The sequence below is a fragment of the Doryrhamphus excisus genome, chromosome 2 (genome assembly GCF_030265055.1).
Source record: "Doryrhamphus excisus isolate RoL2022-K1 chromosome 2, RoL_Dexc_1.0, whole genome shotgun sequence".
NCBI lineage: Eukaryota > Metazoa > Chordata > Actinopteri > Syngnathiformes > Syngnathidae > Doryrhamphus > Doryrhamphus excisus.
This window is the reverse complement of record NC_080467.1, coordinates 355,481-382,635: the sequence shown is the minus strand read 5'-3', so window position 1 is coordinate 382,635 and position 27,155 is coordinate 355,481. Positions and strand designations below refer to the sequence as shown.

Here is a 27,155-nt window from a genome sequence, read left to right as displayed (position 1 = left end):
GTGTGCACACAGCTTTTAAGCTGTCATTTCAACATTAAACTTTGTTATCAAGGTGGGGGCCTCAAACTAGCGCGGGCCGCGAGTTTGAGACCCCTGCATTAGATCATAGATGCACATGACTTGTTTTATTTGAGGGGATCAGAGGGACAAAACCACTTACTGGTTGTCAAAAACAGCAGCTGATCTTTACACTCTTGCTTTTCATTTCTGCTCTTCAGTTCTCTGTCTATCTCGGGTCGTTTCTTGCCCCCCCCCCCCCCCCCCCCCCCCCCCCCACCCCCACCCTCCTTCCCAGTCTGGCTTGCTTCCAGGTTGTCTGCTGCAGTCACTGTTCATGAATGTGCTACTGGAACCTTCCACAAGTGTGGCACTCCAAATACTGTGTCTTGCAAGGTGTCAATCACACGGATCCGGACATGGTTGATCTTTCTAGAATACCGTCAATAATGTTGCCAATACGGCACAAGCTCATGTTTTTCCTCTCGGTGTCATAGAACCCGAGAAGAGTTAGTTTTGGGTGTTTCACCGCAAGGAGCATGGCGTGCCTGACCCTTGCTCAACGACATGCCAGGTCTTTCACCGCAGGGGTGGAGACCCACAAGCCTGCATAGTGCAGTCCACGCCTTCCCAAGATGATCTCATTCTGCAGGAAGCAGGCTGTGGCCACTTCCGCATGAAGGCGACAGAGCAGGTGTCCAGTCGCCTGCCTTGTGTGTGTGTGTGTGTGTGTGTGTGTGTGCATGCTGCATTTCGGCTCAGCCTTTGCTCATAAACAACCGTGATTGAGCTGACTTTCGTAGAAGACGCAACAGCGACATCTGGTGACTGGCCGCACAAATTGCAGGTCACTAGGAATACTGTAAAGCAGCGTTTTTCAAACAGTGACAGTACATTATATGTATTTGTGGTAGTAGGGATTGGTTACTTAGTTTTTGTGTTTCTTTTAAATCATCATTAAAACATTTATTTACGTAGACATCAATATTAAATCTAATAATATTCCAGTCATATTGCACTCAACTCAGTACTTTTCCACTTAAAATTTTAGAGGCCAAAACGTGTCATTAAATTTCAATGAAACAATTTTGCAATCATTGCAAAACCCCAGTTGGCATCCGTAAGGTGAGAAACACTATTGAATTAAAAAAAAACAACAACTCATGACAAAACAAAAAGGTGGTGGTGGTTGATCTCGGGGCCATATTGTGTCTTTGAAGACAAGAGTCACGTCTTCAATGAAGGTGAAAGTACCGTTAAATGTTCATTTATCCCATCCATTCATCATTTATATGTATTTACATGCATTTCAAGATGTTATTTATAGTTGTAAAACTATTTTAAAATGTGTTTTGTGTTACTATTTTTCTGGAATGGATTAATTGGATTTGCACTATTTCTTATCGGAAAAATTGATTCACTTCCGGTCCGTTCCGGTTCAAGTCGGACCTTCTGGAACGAATTAATGACGCTAAACAGGGTTCCACTGACCAATATAATTAATTACAGCACAGCTGTGCGTAGTTCTGTTTTTTGTGACCACAATACCATGTAAAAGCGTTTAGTATTAACTTTTTATCAAGAGGTTTTCTGTCTGTAAAAAGTAAAAGTGTGTGCATGGCTTTATTATGGCTTTTCTCAAGCTACTGAGTCTCCCCTGAAGTTTTTGGTTCCTACCTAGGCGCATATAAGTGAATGAGGCGGAACTAATTCTCTGTAAAATCGTCGTTTCCGCACGTGCACGTTTAATGATTACACCCATAGAAACTAAGCTCCGTTGTTTGCTACAATTTAGAGCTCAAAAGCTAATAGGTGCTAAAAGTTAAATATCATCTTTATAATTCCCTCCTAAGGCACGTGTACAGCCATTAAAGTACATTATATGTGTTTTGTATTATTTTCGTTTCAGTCTCTTAGTGTTTTAGTTTACAGTATGCTGTACCAGCTAATGTTAATTATGAATGTGTTGCACATGTGATGCTTGTTTGTAGATGTAAATGTATGTAATGTGGTGGGTTTATTTACACGATTGTAAGAAAGAAAAATTGTTGAATGATAAGAAAACGAAATTGTAGACATAATTCTATTGTACATTTGTGTATTATGTGACCAGTAATTAATTGTATTTTGTATCTGTTTGAACCCCTTTTAGTTCTCACGTTGGTTTTGTAATAAATCAGTAAAACACAAGAACTAGTTGCTGTCTGATCGTTGCACATCCGAGGAAGTTACACCTCACCTGGGAGGAATCCGAACAAGATGCCCGAGTGACCTCAGCTGACTCCTCGCCGTGTGAATGACCTCTGTGCCCCTCCCGGATGACCGAGCTCCTCACTCGGTTAGGGTGAGTCCAGCCACCCAAAGCTCATTACCGTAAGAGGGTGGGAATATAGACCAACCGGTAAATTGAGAGAAGCTGCTGGAAACCCAAAGTCATACTTCTTGTCGTTTAGAGGAATAAAAAGTCAAAAAGTCTCACTGGAAATAACTGAGAAAGAAAGCATTTAAAAGTCAGTCATGGTTTACTTGATAAATAAGTCATATCTTGTCATTATACAACATGTACTCCAACCGTGCTCGTCATATACTGTATTTCTGTGTGTATTTTATGCTTCCATTATGTGCTATCTCTGGCGTTGCCGGGGCGTGACGTTGTCTATGATCCGGGGGCTGCAGTGGGTCATGTAATGCAGGGCGGGGTCAGAGAAGTCCAAGGCTTGAGAGTTGTATGGTTCCTGGATCTGGTTTGTTAACAGGTGAGGCAGACTGCGGGGGAAAAAAACATTCACATTAATATGTGACGATGCATAATCCACTTCACATTTAGTTGCGCAATGCTTTCAAAGAACTGTGAACTAGCGCGGTATCGTATTCATGAAAGTTCTGGGGACACTTTCTAAGCGCAAATGTTGACTGCCGGTGTCAATCAGTTCGCAACCCTCGTGAGGATAAGCGGTAGGCGGGGATAAGACGTCATATCTCAATAAACACAGCACACTAATTTAATCACCAGTCAGAACTAATCCATCCATGCATCCATTTTCTATGCTGCTTGTTCTTACTAAGGTTGCGGGGTTATGCTGGAGCCTATCCCAGCTTGACTTGAGGAGAGAGGTGGGGTACACCCTAAAACGGCCAGACAATTGCAGCTTAAAGAAAGTTGAATATTTCTAACACTTTTAAAAAAAGAGCACATTTTCCCCACTTTGAAAAAATATTTGATCGGGTTGCCGATCCCTGCACTAGTGCTAATGATCAAACCTGAAGGGTAAATTATGATTATTTGTTATGTATTTATATTTATATTATTATTACTGATTAAGTTAAGGCCTTATTCCTTATTGAGTTTTTTGAGTGTGTGTTACTTACTCTCCAGAAACAGTTTTCTTGCGGCAACAGAAACAAGCCAACGCAGCCAGAAGGAGGAGCAAAGGGATGCCGATGCCCAGAACCAGGCCCAGAATGAGGTCCAGATCTGTGCTGCTCGATGTATCCCGATCTGCTAAGTTTCAGATAACATCACATGTGACAAATAGACGTTTTCAATCAAGAAATGCAAACATGTTTTTTTTTTTCCCCTGACTTGGCTATACAGCTTTTACTTGCATTTCCTAACTTCTTAGCTTCGGCGTCATTCTTCTTCTGAAATTGCTTTTAAAATGCACTCACTTAATACGCAGGACTGTGCTTCATCCACATCGGTTGTGCCATTGCACACACACCGGTAGCCTCCGTAAGTGTTGGTGCAGAGGGCAGGGTGCACACACACCGCCTCCTTGGCCTTACACTCATCCAAGTCTGTGGGTGGGAAGACGGTGAGCAAGTCGGAGACGTAAACATTTCTTCACTGACATGACAACGGGGATTAATGGTTGACTGCTTCATATGCTTTTTCCACTTTTCTGACCTATGAATGTTTTTCTATTGTTGTATTATCATGTTGTACTATGCCAAAGTATCCGATAATGAGGTTTGCGTATTTGGAAGTTTAAGATGGCTCTAAATGCTCGGTTTCAGACACTTTTTTTCGAACACCGGCTCACTGTGACTTCACAGTTAGACCCTTATATGGCCGCGTCTGCAGTGTCTTGAGTTCATACACAGGAAGTGTGTAAGCACTTTTCAAATAACTCTCCAAAGGGTGTTTTCATTTATTATCTTGTACTGATACAGTTATAAAGTGGGGTTCGGCAGTAGTCTGGAAGTCCTCGAGAGCATTTGGGAGTGGGGCCAATCACAGCAGAATGACAGTTTTGACAGTTTTGGAAAAGCAAGAAAATACAGCTGGCATGGGTGCAGATTCTTGAAGATCTAGAAAGCTTTCTGTGCGGGTTATTGTGTGTAGCTGCTCTACAGGAGTCTGCATCTCAATACAAAGGGCCCAAAATGAGCATAACAAATCCCCATATCATATTTCATTGTGTCATGGTGCAATTATTAAAAAAATACAATTGTTTGCTTTGACTGCTAAGCTTAAAAATGGCCTCTTGGAAAAAAACGGAACAACTTTGAACGTACCATCAACTTCTATCGTGCTGATGTCATAGTGGCTGCTGACTCTGGCCAGGTAGTCTCTGATGTACCAATGAGGTGTGTCACTGGACATATTGATGCGATATTCAACCAGGCGTGGACCAGAACTCTGTCCTGGATCCTTTCTACTAGCGTTGTAGAATTTGTTCTGGAAACCCCTGGATAGGATGTCAACCAGCTGAAGAAAAGGACATTATTCTTATTATTCGTTTGAAATGAATATTTGGAATTGTCGGTCGCTCCGAATCATGACGGCCACATACCTGCTCGAGTCCGTCTGCTCTGTTCCTCCTCCAGTCCACAGACACGTTGAACACATTACCCCCTGCAGACACATAACAGCCTCAAACCTGTGTGGGGTTACCTTATGACCATATATGGGCATGTCTATGAACTAGCCAAAGACCTTGGCTATTGGCCACAAGGAATGAAACAATATAAAAAACCTTTTTGAAAGCTTACCTGGAGGATTGCCAGAGTCGCCTGAAGAGAAAAAAAGATGAGAAATGAAGGTGAAACGGGGTGGCGAACCCACGGCTCTTTGCCCGTTGTTATGACGCTCTTATGAAGGCGTGAGAGCATATCGATTTTTACTTCATTACTTTATTTGCGTGCGTGCTTTATACAAGTTCATTACGGTATTTTTGCTTGCATGCACATTGAATGAAAATAACTCGGTTTCCCAGTTAGATCGTGATCTTTCCACGCCGTCGTCAACCTGGAATTCTCATGTCTATGATCCACGGCTCTTTGCAGTAACACAGTAAAAAAAATGTGGCTCTTGATCTCTGATTGGTTGGCCTCCCCAGGTATAGAGCCTGGCTTTACCAGATGCTCGGGTTCTCATCTCCGACATGGTGATGCCACTCGAGAACCATCGACACCGAGTTGGACGTCCAATAACCCATATTTACTAAATGTATAAAAGTATAGATATTCACTCCCGAGGAATGATAATGTACCTTCTTCAACGAACAGAAGAAATCGGAGCCATGGTGCATAAAAGTGGTATCCAAATTGTCACCTGTGGGCCATTTGCAGCCTGCAGATTGTTTTTTTTTTGGCACGCACCACATTGCAGAAATACCGTATTTTCTGGACTATAAGTCGCTCCGGAGTATAAGTTGCAGAAGGCCAGAAATGCATAATTAGGTAGAAAAAAAACATACATTATTCGCACTGGAGTATAAGTCGCATTTTCCAAACTACTTGACCAAAACAGACATTACGATAAACAATAACAATGAAAGAATAGAGAACAGGCTGAATAGGTGTAAGATATGCTAACACAGGGGTGTCAAACTCCCTTTGGTCTGCGGGCCGAATACAGCTTAATTTGAGATCAAGCGGGCCGGACCAGTAAACTCATTGCAAAATTACATAGAACTAACAATAAGCCCACTTTTTTCCTTTGTATTAGTCACTAATACTAATAATTTGTGCAAAGAATGAGTAAATTATCAAAATGTTTATTAACAGAATTTTCCTTTTACATTATGAACAATATATTATGAACAAGAGAATAACATAAGAACATAAATAAAGTATGTGCAATTTTAACAACACTTTTACACAGTTAAACATATATTTAAGTGTGTTGTACATAAAACTGATCACAGAATTAGTAACAATGTTCCAAAAACATTTATACCAGCCTTGTGGAACTTAAAAACACTGTTTTTCAACATCTGGAAAGCAATTTGAACAAATGAATAACTTTCACAGCAATTATTCGTCTTGCTTGGAATTTGCCCTTGAAACTTGACATCGTTTATCCTGCACAAGTGCATCAATATGAGGCATCATGTCCTGAGAAGCAGCCAATTTCAGAATCTCCTTCAAATGCTTATGTGTGAGCTTTGGGCGCAGCTTTGTTTTATTAATGTTCATTAGTGAGAAAACTTGCTCACAAAGGTAGGTTGTCCCAAACATGGACAATGTTTTAGCAGCTAGTGCTGTCAATGTGGGATAGCCTGGTAGGAGGTACTTGTAAAATGTGTCCAAGCTTACAGAGGCAAATCTGTCCTTCAGTTCTACATCACACTGCAAATCAATGATTTCAAGTTGCATGGCAACGGGCAAATCAGAAGCTTTGACTGTGAATGGTGAGCGAAAAACTGCAAAATCTGTTTCGAGTTCGCTAAAAACCTGAAATCTTTTCTCAAACTCCATCAACAGCCCTGAAATTTTCTCTTTGTACCGTTTCACGTCAGAATTAACGCTTGCTGCGCACATATCTTTTAAACAGGGAAAATGCGCCCCCTAGCGGATAGTACAAGAACTACAATTTTTAAATTAAATTCATATTTTTTTTATACAATGCAGCTTTCTTCCCCGGGCCGTACCAAACCACCAGACGGGCCGGATCCGGCCCGCGGGCCGTATGTTTGACACCCCTGTGCTAACACAATGCTTATTAGCTACACAAAAAATAAACATGAACAGAAAAGGTGTCCATGGTTATGTAACAAACACTTTTTTTTTATAAGTCGCTCTGGAGTATAAGTCGCAGGAACAGCCAACCTATGAAAAAAAGTGCGACTTATAGTCCGGAAAATACGGTAAATAAAAACAAAAAACCCCACTCAAAACATTAAAAGAGCAAAATGTAAAGAGAAGAACCTGGAATGTTAATACTAATAAGTTCACAGCTAGGAGACCAGGGTTCAATTCCACCCTCGGCCATCTCTGTGTGGAGTTTGCATGTTCTCCCCGTGCATGCGTGGGTTTTCTCCGGGGACTCCGGTTTCCTCCCACATTCCAAAAACATGCTAGGTTAATTAGCGACTCCAAATTGTCCATAGGTATGAATGTGAGTGTGAATGGTTGTTTGTCGATATGTGCCCTGTGATTGGCTGGCCACCAGTCCAGGGTGTACCCCGCTTCTCGCCCGAAGACAGCTGGGATAGGCTCCAGCACCCCCGCGACCCTTGTGAGGATAAGCGGTAGAAAATGAATGAATGAAGTTTTAAGTTTTCACTATGGTGTGTTCAAGGACCACCTGACAAAATGCAAAATGATGGTTTAGGTGTTGAAAAAACAGCTTATTTCAGGAGAGAAAAAAAACACAATCACGAATGTGCGGGAATCCACTGTACTGCAATTGAATTGACAAAAAATAATGCTGATAATATGATGAAAAACGTACGCACGTACCACATCCGTCGGACTCCTGAGGGTTCTCGTATCTGCAGAAGCAGTCAACAGAGCCTGGTTTGTTCTTACACTCGTACTTGGCGTTGGGACACGCTGACAGGTCAGCACACTCGTCTATGTCTTCAGTATGCACACAGACAACCGCGCGGTTAGATTACTCTTAGTGAAGTTGAGCCGATTCCTCTCTAAAGACTTTACCTGTGCAGTTGATTCCATCGCCAAAATATCCAGGCTTACACGTGCAGGTGTAGTTTTGCTTTGTGCTGGTGCAAATGGCATCTTTGTGGCAGGGGAATGTGAAAGGGGGCATGCACATATCTGAAAAGCAAATTGTGAAACTGATTGTTTGAGCCCAAAACATTGCAATTGATTTCTGGGACTGACCATGCTCAAAGCACTTGTACCCCTGCTTTCCACTGGACACGGTATTATCCGGACATTGTCCACAGGTAAAGCGTCCTGGGCGTGACTCAGACTGGCACTGCACGTCTCGGTAACATGGCTTGCCTGTACATGGGTCTGCAACATTCCCACAGAACTTCCCACTGAATCCTTTCGAGCAGAGGCATCCCAACACCTGGGGAATGACCAGAGGTACACGATAGACATCATCTGTGGCCAGAAATATTTCAGTATTGAACAAAGCAAAATTTGGTTCTACCATATCTTACTTATTGTGTGGAAATATGGGCTAATAACTATAAAAGCAATCTTCACTCGCTAAATGTACTGCAAAAAAGGCCAGTAAGGATAATTCATAATGCCGCCTACGGAGAACATACTAACTCCTTATTTGTAAAATCACAAATACTTCAACTTGCTGATATAGTTCATCTTCAAACAGCTAAAATAATGCATCAGGCTAAAAATAACCGATTAGCTAAAAATATCATCCAATACTTCTCTACAAGAGAGGAGAAATATGATCTCAGGGAAGAACGACATTTGAAACACTTCTATGCTAGGACTACGTTATGTTAGCCATAGCATTTCAGTATGTGGAATCAAACTATGGAATGGATTGAGTAAGGAAATCAAACAATGCACAACGATGAGCCAATTCAAGAAACAATACAAGCAGTTGATGTTTGCTAAATACAAGGATGAAGAGTCTTGAACCAGTCATGATGTGCTATATATATCACTATATTGACACTTACTATGGTAACCATTATGGCATTGGATGCTCATACTCATACCTTCTACTTTGGTACGGGACAAAAAAAATAATAATTTTAAAATAATTACAAATTAAAAATAACAAAAAAAACTTCAACTATATTAGGAAAGCAGGAAGTGAACAAATGTAACAGTTACTGATTGTAAAAGTACCAGATGGAGGGGTAGGATTTAATAAGCTTTGCTTCTTCCTACTCCTTTTGGACATGTGGAACTGGGAACTGATTATGGGATGCATTCAATTGTAATCTGATGCATGTTCAAATGAAATAAAACCATTACCATTACCATCTCAATACACAAACTAGCTCATCAGAACTCCATGGTTAAGAAATAATAGTACTACACACAACCCTGACGTGACAGATATGCATATAGTTTACCTGAAACTTTCCCTGCAGATAGTTTTCAGTGACGCTGTCATACAGACAGGTCCCTCCGTTAAGGCAGTTGCAGATACGCAGAATGGGGGTAAACAACGAGCTGGAAAGCCTGTCTGTGACTTTAATGGTCAGCTGGACGGGATCAGTGCTGAGGGGCATCCAGGTCAAGTAGCCATCACCTATGCAGGAGAAAGAGTCGTTGATTGGACTTTTTGTGGCCGCAGGCTGCCCTCCACTTGTGTTTGGGCAGGGGTCAGCAACCCACGGCTCCAGAGGCATGTGTGGCTCTTCAGCCTCTTTTTTGTGGCTCACTTTGCAATGTATTTTTTTAACACCTGAATGAGGAAAATACGCTTTGTAATTAAAATTTGAAAAATCTGACTTTCTGTGAGACCTGGCTAAGTTCTGACTAGTGATTGGATGAGCTTGAGGAATGGAGGGGAAAAAGTAGCATTTGAGTTTTTAATTCTACATGGACAGATGCTTTTGTCTTCTCTGTCTCTCTGGCTTACATTTATTTATTATCATTTATGACATTTAATCACATGTGGCCAGAAACAAATTTTTTTTGTATGCTGTTGTTAAATCTGGTCAAATTAAGAAACTTTCAAAAGTTTCTAAGATATTGTTTTGTTTTTGTTTATGTTTTGTGGCTCCAGTCCTTTAGTGGCTTGGGGGGCAAAATGGCTCTTTTGATGAAAAAGGTTGCCGACCCCTGTGTTAGGGATTTTTTAAAAGATGTTGCATTGTGGGTTTTCTCCGGTTTCCTCCCACATTCCAAAAACATGCTAGGTTAATTAGCGACTCCAAATTGTCTATAGGTATGAATGTGAGTGTGAATGGTTGTTTGTCTATATGTGCCCTGTGATTGGCTGGCTGGCCACCAGTCCAGGGTGTACCCCGCCTCTCGCCCGAAGACAGCTGGGATAGGCTCCAGCAGCATCCCGCGACCCTCGTGAGGATAAGCGGTAGAAAATGAATGAATGAATGAGTTCTCCTCCTACTTTGTGTGGAAGTGGTAACTTTTTGGCTTCTTATTTTGTCTTTCCCCACCCTCGGCCATCTCTGTGTGGAGTTTGCATGTTCTCCCCGTGCATGCGTGGGTTTTCTCCGGGTACTCCGGTTTCCTCCCACATTCCAAAAAAATAATAATTGCAGACTCCAAATTGTCCATAGGTATGAATGTGAGTGTGAATGGTTGTTTGTCTATATGTGCCCTGTGATTGGCTGGCCACCAGTCCAGGGTGTACCCCGTCTCTCGCCGGAAGACAGCTGGGATAGGCTCCAGCACCCCTTGTGAGGACAAGCGGTAGAAAATAAATGAATGTTGTTTCAGCGATCAAGTCTGGTGCTTGTGTCTCTCACCAAACATTACTGACACCACACTACTTTAATGCATTTTCTGAATACTTTGTATGTTTATTTGATTTCATTTAGCCGTTTTTATGCTTCCAAAGTGCACATTTTTGTCTAAAAACACATACAGTATTTACATGCAGTAAATACTGTAGTTTTGTAAAACCGTGACAGAGTGAAGCCACAACGTTCAAGAGTAAAGTGGCAAGGGAAGGACTGTGTGTGGACCTCACCGCTGCCAATGGAGGTCTGTGGAGGTCTTGGGAAGAGTAGTGAATAGGTGATTGGATCTTCATTGGGGTCCTGGGCAATGATCTGAATGTTAACTGTAGAGTTGACTTCAGCATGGATCACTGTAGGTTCTGTCACAATGGGAGGTGTGTTGCCTACCAGAGCATACATATAAATACAGATTTTAAATATAGTCAGAAGCTCAGTTCTTAGTGATGAAATCTTCCCAAAACAGTATTGAAATGACCATAAATAAGAGCCGTGTTTTGGTACTGTTTCTCAGCAATTAAGCTTTGAAGGCCCAGGTCTGTGCTGCCCGATGCGAGGGTGTCGTGTACACACTGCACGCTGCCTTGACAGGTTCTTCGTAGCTCCTCCACCACAACGGGACTGAAGCCTTCCAGCAACTCTTTGGTGGAGATTGGATCAAGTGGAAGAAGTGGAGGGGAAGAGAACAGCAGGCTCTCTGGCTGTGGGACTGTCCCTAGAGACATAAATAGGTCAAATATAATATTGTTTTGGTAGTCATGTGCCAATGTTTACAAGCAGTTTTTACAATGCCCATGTTGTATAGCTTGTATTTTGAATTATTATAAAGAACAATGGCTTATATGTATATATATATATATATATCACGAGATTGACAGTTACTATGGTACCCATTATGTCATTGTATGGTCATATCACCTCGTACTTTGGTACGAGGTACATTATTAAAAAAAAAAACAACAACCTTAAACTGTATTATGGAAAGCAGGAAAGTGAACAAATGTAACAGTTACTGACTGTAAAAGTACCAGTACTTCGCTACGGGACAAAAAGTTGAAAAAATTTAAAGAAAAAAAACAAAAAAAAAACCTTAAACCATATTCAGAAAGCAGGAGGTGAACAAATGTAACAGTTACTGATTGTAAAAGTACCAGTACTTCGGTACGGGACAAAAAAATTAAAAAATTTAAAGAAAAAAAACAAAAAAAAAAACCTTAAACCATATTCAGAAAGCAGGAAGTGAACAAATGTAACAGTTACTGATTGTAAAAGTATCAGATGGAGGGGTAGGATTTCATAAGCTTGGCAGAGATGGCCGAAGGTGGGCTTGAACTCGGGTCTCCTAGCTGTGAGGTCTGCGCGCTAACCACTCGACCACCGTGCAGCCCGGCTTATAGTCATAGTGATACAATTTAATAAAAATGAAATATTGTACTTACAGGACAGCCCAAATTGATGCAGCTTGTCTTCCGAGGGGGGGTTGAAATCAGGCGAGGACAGGAGCCTGCCGTCAGACATAAGGAAGTCATCTGCACGGTTGGAACTCCAGAGGCCCATGAGACCCACTGTCCGGTTGTAAAAGGTCTGGGGAACTTCCACCATGGCTGCCAACTGTCTGTGGCCTTCCACGCGCCACACCAGCACATGCAGACCTCCGGCGTACACTGCGGCACAGCGATCCACTGAGACACAGCGCACAGCAAAGTCTCTCTCTCCTAGGTGCGCCACACCTGAAAACATATTCATCAGAAGAAACTGGTTATCTGTTCCGTACAAACCGATCAGCCTTCAAGGCCGATGTGTGTTGTTCATACCGACAGTGACGAATACTTCAACGTTGTCAACAAACACTCGCAGTCCTTCGCCTTCGTCCGCACATCTCCATTCAATCTGGAAGAATTAGCCAAACATAGTTTACATATGGGGTGATATTTGCACGGTGTTCGAGTGGTTAGCACGCAGACCACACAGCTAGGAGACCCGAGTTCGAGTCCACCCTTGGCCATCTCTGTGTGGAGTGTGCATGTTCTCCCCGTGCGTGTGGGTTTTGTCCTCCCACGTTCCAAAAACATGCTAGGTTAATGGGCGACTCCAAATTGTCCATAGGTATGAATGTGAGTGTGAATGGTTGTTTGTCTATATGTGCCCTGTGATTGGCTGGCCACCAGTCCAGGGTGTACCCCGCCTCTCGCCCGAAGACAGCTGGGATAGGCTCCAGCACCCCTTGCAACCCTCGTGAGGATAAGCGGTAGAAAATGAATTAATTAATTAATTTTCAATGCAGGCTGCACGGCGGACGAGTGGTTAGCGCTCAGACCACATAGCTAGGAGACCCGAGTTCAATTCCACCCTTGGCCATCTCTGTGTTCTGTGTGGAGTTTGCATGTTCTCCCCGTTTTGTCCTCCCACATTCCAAAAACATGCTAGGTTAATTGGCGACTCCAAATTGTCCATAGGTATGAATGTGAGTGTGAATGGTTGTTTGTCTATATGTGCCCTGTGATTGGCTGGCCACCAGTCCAGGGTGTACATTGGAATAGGCTCCAGCATCCTCGTGACCCTTCTAAGCGGTAGAAAATGAATGAATGAGTTTATATATGATAGGGTTTTGTATACGACAGAACATAGCAACACAAACACGTTAACTTGGCCTTCAATGTCACAATGCATCAAAAAGGGACCTAACCCCCCCCCAATTTTACCACAGACCTGTGGGTGTACCGGATTGGGAACTGTAAAGAAATGCACCGCACAACATCTTTCATTTATAGAATGAAAGAATGAACAAACAATATGAACTGAGCTAACTGTTGTTTGTGTATAGTCAATGACTTCATGCTGTTGTTGAGCCGGGATGACAAAAAAAACATTTACATGCATTTACATGTATGTAAAAAAAAACCATGATATCGTCTGCGTAAGAACCTCCGAAAGTGAAGTCATGAATAAACCGCTATAGACACTTTTTCTTCCATACACGCTAATTGACTAAACTGACCTTGCCAATGCCCTGGTAGAAGGCAGCCATGCGTACCACCGCGGGGAAGTCAATGCTCCCTTTTGCGTGTGTGTATAGCCTTTCAGTCTGTCCTTGCAAGGTGAAGATATTAGATCCGGTGCTGGAAGACAGTCGCACAATCACAAACTCTCCCAAGGCCTTAAAGGAGTACTCTGTCCCGTCGAAGGTGATGTAGTGGAGGCTGCCATACACCATTGCTGCATCGGAAACATACAATAGATTTTACAGTTAAGCAATTTCATTACAAAGATTTCAATCCATCAATCCATCCATCAATTTCTATGGGGGTCAGTTTCAGTAAGTGATACTAGGAACCAGGAACCACAGATGCAATCAGGTGACTACATGACGGAGGTCAACAGGTTGTGTACTCTGAGATGCGTTTGGGTGCACAGGCACAACTCAGTCAGAGCACGTCCTGAAACCAAAGATGTGCAGTCCTACAACCGTTCAATTCAACAAGTGGGGAGGACATTAAGCACACAACATAACCACCTACCCTATCGAGGACCAGACCGGTCGACATATATATATATATGTCATATACCGTATTTTCTGGACTACAAGTTGCTCCGGAGTATAAGTCGCACAATGCCAAAAATGCATAATTAGGTAGAAAAAAAATACATTAGTTGTACTGGAGTATAAGTCGTATTTTTTGCGGGTAATTTATTTTCCAAACTACTTGACCAAAACAGACATTACAGCATCTTGGAAGGCAAGTTCTAACAATAAAATAAGAGCGAACATGCTGAATAGGAGTAAGATATGCTAACACAATTATGCTGCCCTTAATATGTTGTATTGTTTGGCTGTTGGTTTGGCGACACCTAGTGGACGCAATAATCCACTGCAGTTTTGTCTTCTGCTGTTCAACTCGATCCCTCTGCCACAAAGGCTGTAACTTGTCGTTACGGAATACGATCCACTACTTCTGCCCTGGAGCCTATATGTCTGTGATTAACATATAACGTCATTTAAATGGCATTAGAAACGCAATTGTACGACTGTCGTTTCGTTGTATAAGTTTACTAAGTGTGATGCTAGTTGTGGCTAACTTGTAGATCGTAGCTATTATGCTAGCTTTACTCTTATTGTTGATTATTCTTTGTATCACATCGCTGTATGTAATGTATAATTTGGTGCCGTGTTTGTTTCTGTACAGTTTTACAGTTTTAGAAGAATTAACCCAGTAAAGGCAGAGAAAATACAAACCTTGTTCGTTTATTGGAGCACTTTCGACTGTTAAGCTAGCTGTCAAGCTAGCTGTCAAGCTTTGCGTAAAGAAACGCACCGCAAGGGCAGTATAAGAATAGTTATTAGTTATACAAAAAAGAAACATGAACAGAAAAGGTGTCCAGTTTTTATGTAACAAACAGTTTTTATTTTTATTTATAAGTCGCAGGAACAGTCAACCTATGAAAAAAGTGCGACTTATAGTCCGGAAAATACGGTATATATCGAGTTTAAACCACTCTACCTTATGCAGCAGCTCAGGCTTTTTTGCAGCCAAAGACACCCAATGACCCAAAAAAAAACAGATATAAAATATACATATTGTACTAATTTATTGTAAAACTATGTTCACATGAAAGAAAATCCCTTACCGACTCCCTGCGTTGCGCTTTTGGCAGCTTTGCATCCATCGAGACCGACCCAGCTGCAGCCATTGCAACGATCCAGAGGCCGCTTGCTGAGATAAAGGTGGCAAAGAGGAGACTCGATGCAACACCACTGGAATGGCAGGAGATCTTCATCTGAGGAGAGGTGAGTTGAAACAACATGAAAATGAAGAGTCAACACTGGTGTCATATACAGCAGGGGCGTCCAAACTTATTCCATACAGTTTGTTGAATTTCTATGCATGAATCAATAACCGTAGTACAAAGTTTCCATCACTGCAATGTAAGTGTAAATACATATAATAGTATTACCAATATGCTTGTGGCTACTTCCACTTGTGAAGTAGCGCTCGTTGTAACCCGCCAGCAGAGGTCCCTCCGGATCATATACACATCGCTTTCCTGATTCCTTATTGGACAAAACTGACTTGAAAACATGGCCTTTTGCGCTACCCCATCTCTGACCCCTCAAAGTCTTCAACTTGGCTCCGTAGTCTGCAGTATCTTGCAGGAAGGACAAGTCTTCCAGAGCCTGAGTTCGGGCACAAGGACATGACGGCAATCCGTCTGTCCATTCTGCAGGATCGGGCTCCTTCATCGCCCATGCCTGGCACATCAATCCTGGTTCAGCATAAGCCTCATCAATTCCAGTTAAATCATACACAAATTGGCCCAAGTTTCCCAAAGGCCCTTTCACTTGCTGTGGTCTGTATCTCCCCCCTGGGCCAAAAAGGTTTTCTGGGGGCACAGTAGTCTCTATGTGGACGTGTTTTCCATCTGTGTAGCCGATGAGGGCTTCAAGATGTTCTCTTTGTCCGGGACCCCAATTCATCTTCCCATATTGTAGGAGGGCGAAGGAGCGCACTCCATCCGTGGTGAGAATGCATTGGAAAGTGTTCGTCTAAAAATAATACACAATATGTTAATTCGTAAATGAATGTATGACTGTTCTATGTACATCAACATTGTCCAATAGAGTAGAGCTTGTGGGCAAGATAACAAAATAACAAGTTTTAGTGCTTTTGTCTCAAGTGGCGCCTACTATATTATATATATATATGTATATATATATATATATTGTACATAGATCTGTCCATTTTTCTACATTTACTTACTACTAAGGTACTTGTAAAATTGCAGTTCTGGTTGGATGCTAATTGCATTTTGTTGCCCTGTACCAGTGACATGAGCAATAACAAAGTTGAATCTAATCTAATCTAATATATATAATAATAAAATATATATATATATAAATACAGTATTGAGCATTGAACTGCCAGCTAAATTGGAGTTACAGCTGCTATTAACGGGCTGTCGATGTGATGACTGTGGCTGAAGTCCAGTGTTGTGCTAGCATTAGCAATGTAGCATCAAATTAGCTTAGGGAAAGATTTCCAACACCTCACTAAAATATCTGTATACTATATCTGGTTGACCCTACTTATTATGTATTGTGTAAAACTATGGCAGGAACAACATCAAATTAAAAGCACATCCAAAACACTTCCATTTGTGCATGGGACAACAATAGATGGTGCGTTCAAGGACTGTCAAACAAAGTAGGACAAATCGGCGCTCGCATTAAACATTCAAAAAGTGCGGGACTTCTAACTAATAGTTACTGTATTGTAATGAAATAATATTTACTGTAATATAATCATTAATAACCAGCGCATATTGGATAAGTGATTCACATGTTGGCCACACAATCAGTAGATTGAGAAGACCTGGGTTTGAATATTCGCGTTTGCATGTTCTCCCCGTCCGTGTATGGGTTTTCTCCGGGTACTCCGGTTTCCTCCCACATTCCAAAAACATGCTAGGTTAATTTCCATCTCCAAATTGTCCATAGGTATGAATGTGAGTGTGAATGGTTGTTTGTCTATATGTGCCCTGTGATTGGCTGGCATCAATAAAGGTATGGTACTGGATACATATCATTTTTGGTAAGATTATTCCGCCATCATTAAATGAATGTATGTACTGTAGTCATTTTAATGGAGTATTATTTTTCTTACTTCTGACTGATTGATCTTCTGGTAGGACACAGCCATTACAAGATCCCAGGTGATCTTGAGAATCCAGGAAGGATTGAAGGCAGGCTTGCCTCTCTGACGCTCAAATTTTGACACATCATCTGTTGTACGGTTGAACACGATGTGGGAGTAGACGTCTGACATATCCAACTTATGGTATTCCTTGAAAACAGAATGAATAATTCATAGTCTGATCGCGGATAGTCAGAATGCAGTAGATGTTCGTAATGGATCGTTCCTCCACCTTCAACCTTTAATGACATCAAACCTGATAGAACAACTGTCCATCGCCTCGGGTGAGGTCAACATCATCCCAGAAGACCGCCAACAGAGATGCATTCATGTCGTTGGGAAAACCAGTGGATTGGGGCGCTGGAAATAGGTACTGCTCGTTCACAGCAACAGACTGAAACTGGACAAGGCCGTTATCCGAGAACTAAAACGACAGGAAAGACATACACAGATCATAACAAAAAACTTATTAAAATGAGTTCAAAATGTAGAGTTGAAATGTCATTAATATAATTGTTAGCTTAGCAACACAATACAGTCCCCTCCAAAAGTATTGGAACAGTGAGGCCAATTCTGTTGTTTTTGCTGTAAACTGGAAACGTTTACAAGCTAAGAGAAGATGGAAGATCAACCAGAGCCATTGCACAAACATTGGCCACAGTCAGTGCAACCATTTTGGAATGTCCTGAAAAAGAAAGCGTACCAACTAACAGACGTCCAATGGGTAGACCAAGGAAAACACCAGCAGTTGAACACCGGAACATCGTGAGCGCTCTAAAGAAAGACCCTATAACAACTGCAAGAACCTTCAGAGTGAAGGTATCAGCATCTACTGTTCACAGAAGCTACACCAAAAAGCAAAAAGTACAGAGACAAGCCTCGAAAAGTTTTATAGACTGATGAGACAAAGATGAACCTTCACCAAAGTGATGGAAAAGGCTAAAGTTTGGAGAAAGAAAGGATCTGCTGGTGACATTCAACATAGTCTGGGCTTGCGTGGCTTCTACTGAGATGGGCTCATTAATCCTCATGGATGATGTAACCCATGATGAACCCAGCAACATGAACTCAGAAATCTCCAGAAACATTTTGTCTGCGAATTTAAAGAAAGATGCATCCAAAGCGATTGGGAGATCCTTCATAATGCAGCTTGATAATGACCCAAAAACACAGCAAAGGATTTCATCGGGGTGGAAGATGTTAGACTGGCCAAGTCAATGTCCAGACATTTTACCAGCTGAAGAGGACACTGAAGGGAGTAACCCCCCAAAAACAAAGAACAGCCAAAATAATAAATAATAATAAAGCCTTGAAAAGCAACACAAAGAAGAACGGTGATGTCAGTAGGTCACAGCCATGATGCAATTATTGAAAACAAAGGATTAGCAACAAAAATATTCACTTTCATTTAATTTGTCTTCCTGTTCCAATACTAATGCCATCTTCTAAGTTGTGTATCACATCCTGATGGAAATACCTGGAAATAAAAGCTGAAATTTTGCTCTCCTTTCTCATGTTCATCTTTTGGCCTCACTGATCCGATACATTTGAATTTGGGACTGTAGATGAAGAACCTGTACATTATGCAGGTATGTCCATTCAGAAAACTTACATAAATTCTGTCATATAATTTTCCCATGAACGGAAAACCCATTGGTGGTTTGATGTACGGAGAAGTTCCATCTTCCATGTCCATGTTTATTCTTTCATCACCAACTTCTGCTCCAAAAGGGTACAAGTTGCTCTCTATTGGTACAGTGGAAAGAGTTATCAAATATCAAAACAGTTGTTATTGCACGTTCACAGCTCAGATCGCATGACATCAAACATCGGCAGTTTTAGGAAAGGGAGTAGAAAATAAATGTAATGATGTAGAAAAAAATCATAATCATATTTGCACTGTAATTTAAAATGTGATTTGTGAATAACTGCAATGTTTTTACATTCATTCATTTTCTACTGCTTATCCCGTTCAAGGGTTGGGGGGGGGGGGGGTGCTTATCACACATGACTCGGGGAGAGCTCTAAAACAGGGGTCTCAAACACGCGACCCACCAGTTTGAGGCCCCCGCCTTGATATGAAAGTTTAATGTTAGTGCGGCCCGCGCAAGTTTGATATGGATGCTGTATGGTATCATGTACCCAGAAAAAATTATTACGTTTGATTCATGTTCATGTTAAAGGTTAAATAACTGTTAATAGTTATCCTCCCTATCCGTGTGGAAGTGGTAAGATTTTGGCAATTTAAGTTTAAAGGAAACAACTTGAAGGCTACCGTTTAGGTCGCTAGCTCTCTAGTTTGCGAGTTAGCATGTGTCTCAAGACCCTGCAGTTGCGCAATATGTTGTAAATAAAAAGAGTATAAACGTGACTATAGTCGTGTTTTGTCATGTCTACAGGGCTCTAATAATGCTTTGTTCATTTTAATATGAAAAAAATCATTTGTCTACCCACCAACTATATGTGGTTTCTTAAGTTTTTATTATTTGCTGTTTTATTATTATTATATTTATTTATTACTGATTGATTGATTTTCTTTATTCTTGATTTGTTTATTTATTTTTCATCTTATTTTGTGTAGAAAAATAAAAAGTAAGATATTTGAGAACAGTGGAATGTTTTATCACAGCTTTTCTTGTCGAAAATTGGAACCAATTTTTTTGGTTTGTTTTTAATAAATGCGTTTTTTTTTGTTTTTTTTTTGAAAACCTTATGCGGCCCAGTCTCACCCAGACCTGAGCTCCAGCGGCCCCCAAGTAAATTGAGTTTGACACCCCTGCTCTAAAACCTCTAGTCACACTCGCATTCATACCTATGGGCGTTTTTTTTTTTTAATTAATTTAATGAACTTAACATGCATGTTTTCTGGACTTTCAGTGACTGAGGAATGAAATGAATGCTTTACAAGAGCGCCTAACCCTAACCCTAACACTGACAGTGTGGTAATATACAGTATATCAATAAAATATTCTTAATGGCCCATAGCCATGAATGCAAATGTGAATGGCGGTCTCCACGGTCAAACGTTTAGGTCGTGCGACATCAGCTGGGATGTGCAGCAGCCCTCCTTAACCACGATAAACAGAATAGAAAATGGCCGAATAGATGAATACTCAAGAGATACTATATTGTAAGTCATATGACGATGACTAAAAACATCAATTAAGACGCAAACATGAGTGCATAATAGTTACATAAAGTCATAATAATAATAATTGTGGATCTAACCCTTCTGAGTCATGTCGCACATTGTTTGACTTTCTGGACAGGAACAGGTGTAAGACCCCGGTAGATTAGCACAAGACGTTCGCCCTGGACATATCAGAGGGGACACACATTCATCCAAGTCCACGCATCCTCCTTTTCCGTGACCGTTGTCTTTGGTTGCAATCCAGCCCCGACTGCAGGCGCATTTAAAATCTCCTACGTGATTGGAGCAGGTGGCGGCAGAGTGACACTGTCCATTGGCCTGTTGGCACTCGTCGAGGTCTGCGCACAGGGATCCGATACTCAGAAAGCCGTTCATGCATACACATACGTATGACCCCGGGGAGTTGTGACAGCGAGCCACAGGATGGCACGGATTAGTCAGCGCGACGCACTCATCCACATCCTCGCACCAGAAGCCATTTCCTGCAAAGCCCAGAGGGCAGTGGCAGGAAAAGGATCCAACGGTGTTCCAGCATCGTGCCAAGGAATGGCACGGTGAATCCACACATTCGTTGGTGTCAATACACGTGCTCTTCTCCTCATGGAACCCCACAGGACATGTGCACTTGTATGTTCCAGGGAGATTGGTGCACACCTGATCAAAGCGACAGGTGGCGTTGTCTCTGCATTCGTCAATATCTTCACAACCCAACGGGAAGGACCTGTATCCGGGATAACACTCACAGATGAAGGATCCTGCTGTGTTATTACAGAACGAGTGTTCGGTGCACGTGTTCCCATTTGGGTCACGACACTCATCTACGTCCAGACACTCGGTACCATTGCGAACAAAGCCCTCGTTACAAGGGCAACGATATGATCCAGGGGTGTTGACACATGTAGATTGGGGCTGACACACCGTTGAGTTGAAAGAGCCCGAGTCCGAGTCCCAGCATTCATCGACATCCACACACCTTGTTCCGTTGCTCCAGAATCCAGCGATGCAGTCACAGTAATATGATCCCATTGTATTGACGCATGACCCATTTGTGCAATGATTAGTATGATTGCATTCATTGATGTCCATGCAGGCTTCCCCAACATGGAAAAATCCACCATCGCATATACACCGGAAGCTACCGTTCGTGTTGATGCATGTGCTATAGTCGGGGCAAGAAGAGTTGTTCAGGCACTCGTCGATATCGTCGCAGTCACGTTGGTTCCGTCGGTACCCTTCCCAACACTCACAAAAAAAAGACCCCACCGAGTTGATGCAGCTGGATGAATTAGGACACATCATGAAGTCAAGAGAGCATTCATCGGTGTCCAAACATACAGAGCCATTGAGCGAGAACCCCGAATCACACGTGCACATGTAGCCCCCATCAACATTGGTACAGGTGCTGTTGTCAGGGCAGGTGAAATTCCCCGTTGCGCATTCGTCCACGTCTTGACAGTTAGTCCCATTCTCGAGAAACCCGTCCCAACATTTACAAATGTAGGAGCCAGCGGTGTTGAAGCAGGAGGAGAAATTTGGGCAGATTTGATCTCGGGTTTGGTCACATTCATCCACATCTGAACATTCAGAGCCGTTGCCTTCATAGCCATCTTTGCAGTGACAGTAGAAGGAACCCTGGTGTGGGTGGCACTCGGTCAGGGGGTGGCAGACGGAAGTGGTGTTCATGCACATGTCTTCACTGACGCATAACCCCCTGTCGTAGACCCGGCCAACCATACACAGGCAGGTGTAGGAACCCACGGTGTTGCTGCATGTCATGTTTGTCCTACAAGTTGTGTCCTCCAGACATTCATCGATATCTTCACAAACAAAGCCATCGCCCTGGTATCCATCCTGGCACTGGCAGATGTACGATCCGTATGTGTTGAGGCACAAAGCCAGGCCGCTGCAGTTATGCATCAGGGTGGAATTCAGCTCGCATTCGTTTACATCCTGGCACTCTAAGCCGTCGCCTTCCATTCCAAATGGACAGGCACAGATGAAAGATCCAGCAGTGTTAGTGCAGCTGGAAACGTTATGGCATCCTCCATTTTGGACTTGGCATTCATCGAAGTCTATAATTCATCCAAAATAGTACATTGTCAGGGAAGCGTCCCCAAATGGCGATGATGAAATCTCTCAAGTGATGCGTCTAAATGGAGTCAAATTAACCAAATTGCCCGTTGGGCAGCCGACACTTACCAGAGCAGTTTTTCCCATCACCCGTGAAGCCGCTGAGGCAGAAGCAGAGGTGGCCGCCCACTGTGTTGACACACCGGGCAAAGTCACTGCACTCCTGTCGTCCTGTTTCACACTCATTTACATCTGGAGAGATAGAAAAAGAAAGAAGAAAGAAATATAAATGCTCAGGAATCGTTCTTCACGTGTACACTGTATACCAGGGGTCGGGAACCTTTTTGGCTAAGAGAGCCATGAAGACCAGATATTTTAAAATGTGTATCTGTGAGAGCCATATACATTTTTTTAAACATTGAATGCAATAAAATGTGTGCATTTTTATGTAAGACCAACAGTTTTAGATATAATGGGCTCCAATTATGTAGACCAGGCACACTACCCCACGCCAATGGGGTGTGGCCAGCACACTTTCGTGAGCAGCGCAGTGTCTAATAATAAATCAAATACTTGCTGCCATTAATACAACTTCTGCTGCTGCATAGTTTTGCACCATACTCAGTATATTTCATTCTTTTGGCCATCTTTGCCAGAAGGCTTGGTTCTGCAGCTTTAGCTAGGTGACTATTTGACTAAAGGAGGAAAGTCTACATTTACATGTTGATGTTACATCTCAATGACCGAGGTAGACTACCACATTACCCAGTAATAATCGAGTTTTGGTGTTTGACCTGGAAAATATCATCAAGAAAGATGGATATGGTCGGCCATATTGCAGTAGAAAATAGATGGACGGATTAAAATGCATAAGAAAGTTGTTAATTTTGAATATTATTTTTAACAGTCATTTCTGTGATGGTTTACTTTAAAATGTTAGCAAAAATATTTTTTTTATTGTGGTAAAAAATGCTTGAGAGCCAAATACAGTCATCAAAAGAGCCCTACCTGGCTCCCGAGCCATAGGTTCCCTACCTCTGCTGTATACAGTATATTAAATCATTTCATTGTTTCATTTATTTCTCAGGGACTGCACGGCGGTCGAGTGGTTAGCTCGCAGACCTCACAGCAAAGGTTTGTGACCAGGGTTCAATTCCACCCTCGACCTTCTCTGTATCTGTGAGTTTGCATGTTTCAACCCCCCCTCGGAAGACAAGCTGCATCAATTTGGGCTGTCCTGGAAGTACAATATTTCATTTTTTTCAAATTGTATCACTAAGATTATAAGCCGCACGGTTGCACGGCGGTCGAGTGGTTAGCGCGCAGAGTTGGCCATCTCTGTGTGGAGTTTGCATGTTCTCCCCGTGCATGCGTGGGTTTTCCCCGGGTACTCCGGTTTCCTCCCACATTCCAAAAACATGCTAGGTTAATTAGCGACTCCAAATTGTCCATAGGTATGAATGTGAGTGTGAATGGTTGTTTGTCTATATGTGCCCTGTGATTGGCTGGCCACCAGTCCAGGGTGTACCCCGCCTCTCGCTGGAAGACAGCTGGGACCCTCGTGAGGAAAAAGCGGTAGAAAATGAATGAATGAATTGTATTTCTTAGATGAGAGTTGTATTTATTGACAAATTATCATGGTAGCAGTTATCAGATTTATATGGGTTATTTTTAAATGAATTGAAACTGTTTTGTTGAGTTTTTGTTTTGTATCTTGTTTCCATCCTGTCCCAAAAATGAACTCAACCATGACCATCGCTCACTCATCAGAGTTAATTGGTTCCAGAACCAATCATGACAAGAGAATTTCAAATCAAAGTATATTCATTCATTCATTTTGTACCGCTTATCCTCACGAGGGTCGTGGGGGTGCTGGACACCCTGGACTGGTGGCCAGCCAATCACAGGGCACATATAGACAAACAACCATTCACACTCACATTCACACCTATGGACAATTTGGAGTTGCATGTTTTTGGAATGTGGGAGGAAACCGGAGAAAACCCAAGCATGCACGGGGAGAACATGCAAACTCCACACAGGGATGGTCGAGGATGGAATTGAACTCGGGTCTTCTAGCTGTGAGGCCTGCGTGCTAACCACTCGCTTATTGTGAAGCCCACCTTTTTCAAATATTCATTCATTCATTCATTTTCTACCACTTATCCTCATGAGGGTCACGAGGGGGTGCTGGAGCCTATCCCAGCTGTCTTCGAGCAAGAGGCGGGGTGTTGAGCGGACAGGAAATGACGTGTGTTATTTGGGTTTTAGCTCGATGTGGATTATGGCCGCAACAGTTAGGGATTATTATGTCTGTTGTGAGATAATTCAAATAAAATGTAATGTAATAAAAGCCTGTTATTAATGTAATGTACATATATGAAAGTTATTTGAGAAAACATATTGTCTTACCGACACACTGGCTTTCACTGAGAACGTAGCCTTGTTTGCAAACACAGGAATATGATCCTGGGATATTGACACATTCCGTGTCGTTGTCAGGACAAATGTTTTCCCTCTGGCATTCATCGATATCAGAGCATGTCAGCCCATCGCCGATGTAGCCCAGGTCACACACACATTGGTATCCAGCAGGTGAATGGTGGCACAGGCCGTGAACGTGGCATGCGGGGTCACATAGTGGACTGGGTAGCACACAAGTGTCATTTAGGGCCACTGAGCCATTCAAACATGAGCAGAGATGCGCACCGGGGAAGTTGACACACTTTGAGAAATCGGGACAAATAGTATCCAAGATGATGCACTCGTCCACATCCTGACAGGAGAATCCGTCACCTTCGAAACCCTGTCGGCAGGAGCAGAAGAAGTCTCCGATGAAGTTGGTGCACAGTGCCCGTGGGTGGCACGTGTCCGCCACTGAACACTCATCGATGTCCTGACACTGGGTGCCGTTTGCCGCAAAACCTCGCTTACAGGTGCAGGTGTGGGAGCCAATTGTGTTGAGGCACGTCGCGTTTACATGGCAAGGTTTATCTTTACACTCGTCGATATCGACACAGTCCATGTTGGCCGCGGGGCGATAATAACCGATCTGGCAAGGGCACTCGTACGAACCATCAATATTTGTGCATTCTTCATTGATACCGCACGGACTCTCCAGTGTCACACACTCGTTCACGTCCTGGCAAAAAGTGTGGTTAACTAAGACAAACCCTGTCTGGCATAAGCAAGTGAAAGAACCTTGGTTGTTCACACATGTAGCCTTATTCCGACATCCTCCATTTTCCACCAGACACTCGTTCACATCACTGCACTGGATCACCCCGTCTCCGGAGTAACCCAGCACACATGTGCAGTTGTAATTGCCGGGCAGGTTAATGCAAAGGGCGTTAGAGTGACACCGAGTTCCGAGTGAGCACTCATCCACATCCACACACGTGAAGCCATCTCCCCTAAAGCCTCCTGCACACTGACATGTGAAGGAGCCGGGCGAATTGGTGCACACGGAGTCGGGGCTGCAACGATCCGAAGCACATTCGTCCAGATCTTGGCATAAGGAGTTATTAAAAATGAATCCACTACCACAGTCACAAAAATAGGAGCCGCCGGTATTGACACAGGTAGTGGTAGTCGGGCAGATGTCGGGTGTTGTGCACTCGTTAATATCGTTGCACAGCCTGCCGTCTCCTTCAAACCCCTCCAGACAGGAGCACTCGTAACTTCCCAGCCTGTTAATACAAACGGCATTGGGATCGCATGCATTGTTTTCGTTGCATTCATTGATGTCGACACATGTGAGGCCATTTCCGACAAAACCACCGTCGCAGGTACAGCGGTACGAGCCGACGGTGTTCGAACAGTCTGCATACAGACTGCAGATGTTGCTTGCACATTCGTCAACGTCCACACAGCTCTGACCGTCGCTTTCGAAGCCCTTGCTGCACGTGCAGCGATAAGTCCCGGGCAGATTTTTACAGCCTTTGTGGCCGAGCGAGGATGAACACACATATGGAGTCTCTGAGCATTCGTCGATATCGAGGCACAGGTAGTTTCCATTGCCCTTGTAGCCGGCATTACAGGTGCACACATAAGAACCAGGGTTGTTGGTGCAGGTCGCATTCCAGTGGCAGATCCTCTGGTTCGCACATTCATTTATATCTTTGCACTGGAAGCCGTTTCCATCGAAGCCAACTTTACATCGGCACTGTCGTCCGCCTTCAAAATTAGTACACAGGGCATTGGCGTGACAGCCCCCGTTTTCTTTTTGACACTCGTCGATATCCTGGCAATCGGTGCCGTCGCCGAGATATCCGTTGTGACAGACGCAAGTGTAGCTGCCCAGGGTGTTGTTGCAGTGGGCGTTTGGATGACAACTGTGGAGGCCGCTGAGACATTCGTCAATGTCTCTGCAGAGTAGTCCATCGCCCTGGTAGCCTATGCGACACACGCAGGTGAAATTGCTTTTGACCTTCAGGCACTCGGCCTGTTGATGGCACTTGCTGCCTGCCTCCTCACAGTCTCGTAGGTCGGCAACTGAAAAGAACAAATTGAATTTGAATTCTTTTGTCTGTGTGTGTGTGTGTGTGTGTGTGTGTTTGGTGTGAGGTCAATGATGATGAGTTGGTTCACCTGCACATGAGTATTTTAGCATTGCCAAGAGACTTATCAGCCACAGGAGTG

The 27,155-nt window shown here is 42.9% G+C and overlaps 1 protein-coding gene and 1 long non-coding RNA gene across 4 annotated transcripts; one reads left to right on the top strand and one right to left on the bottom strand.

Moving 5' to 3' along the window:
• Positions 1–275: 275 nt before the first annotated feature.
• On the top strand, positions 276–3,557 carry LOC131108946 (uncharacterized). Its single transcript, XR_009120604.1, has 2 exons — positions 276–2,341; positions 3,374–3,557. It is a non-coding gene; the product is annotated as an uncharacterized LOC131108946 (long non-coding RNA).
• si:ch73-105b23.6 (fibrillin-2) lies at positions 2,491–27,155 on the bottom strand. Of its 3 annotated transcripts, none has more exons than XM_058060322.1 (24): positions 27,105–27,155; positions 24,927–27,008; positions 22,644–22,766; positions 20,522–22,516; positions 18,906–19,039; positions 17,550–17,717; positions 17,264–17,443; positions 15,558–16,146; positions 15,231–15,380; positions 13,603–13,820; positions 12,419–12,494; positions 12,044–12,334; positions 11,083–11,319; positions 10,838–10,990; positions 9,249–9,427; positions 8,071–8,263; positions 7,885–8,004; positions 7,687–7,806; positions 4,993–5,013; positions 4,794–4,855; positions 4,516–4,708; positions 3,667–3,795; positions 3,367–3,499; positions 2,491–2,763 (listed from the first exon to the last, which is right to left on the bottom strand). In XM_058060322.1, the coding sequence occupies exons 1-24, from the start codon at positions 27,124–27,126 to the stop codon at positions 2,622–2,624; spliced, it is 7,710 nt and encodes a 2,569-aa protein (XP_057916305.1). In that variant the 5' UTR covers positions 27,127–27,155; the 3' UTR covers positions 2,491–2,621. The 3 variants fall into 3 exon arrangements, with proteins under 3 accessions (XP_057916305.1, XP_057916315.1, XP_057916324.1); XM_058060332.1 differs by having other exon boundaries at positions 3,367–3,496; XM_058060341.1 differs by lacking the exon at positions 20,522–22,516 and having other exon boundaries at positions 2,492–2,763.

Coding starts and splice junctions, on each gene's coding strand:
- si:ch73-105b23.6 (XM_058060322.1), bottom strand. CDS start 27,126: ATGCTAAAATACTCATGTGCAG. Junction 8,005..8,070: donor GTACAAGTGCTTTGAGCATG/GTCAGTCCCAGA, acceptor TTTGCTTTTCAG/ATATGTGCATGCCCCCTTTC. Junction 3,796..4,515: donor CAGCACGATAGAAGTTGATG/GTACGTTCAAAG, acceptor TCCCACCCACAG/ACTTGGATGAGTGTAAGGCC.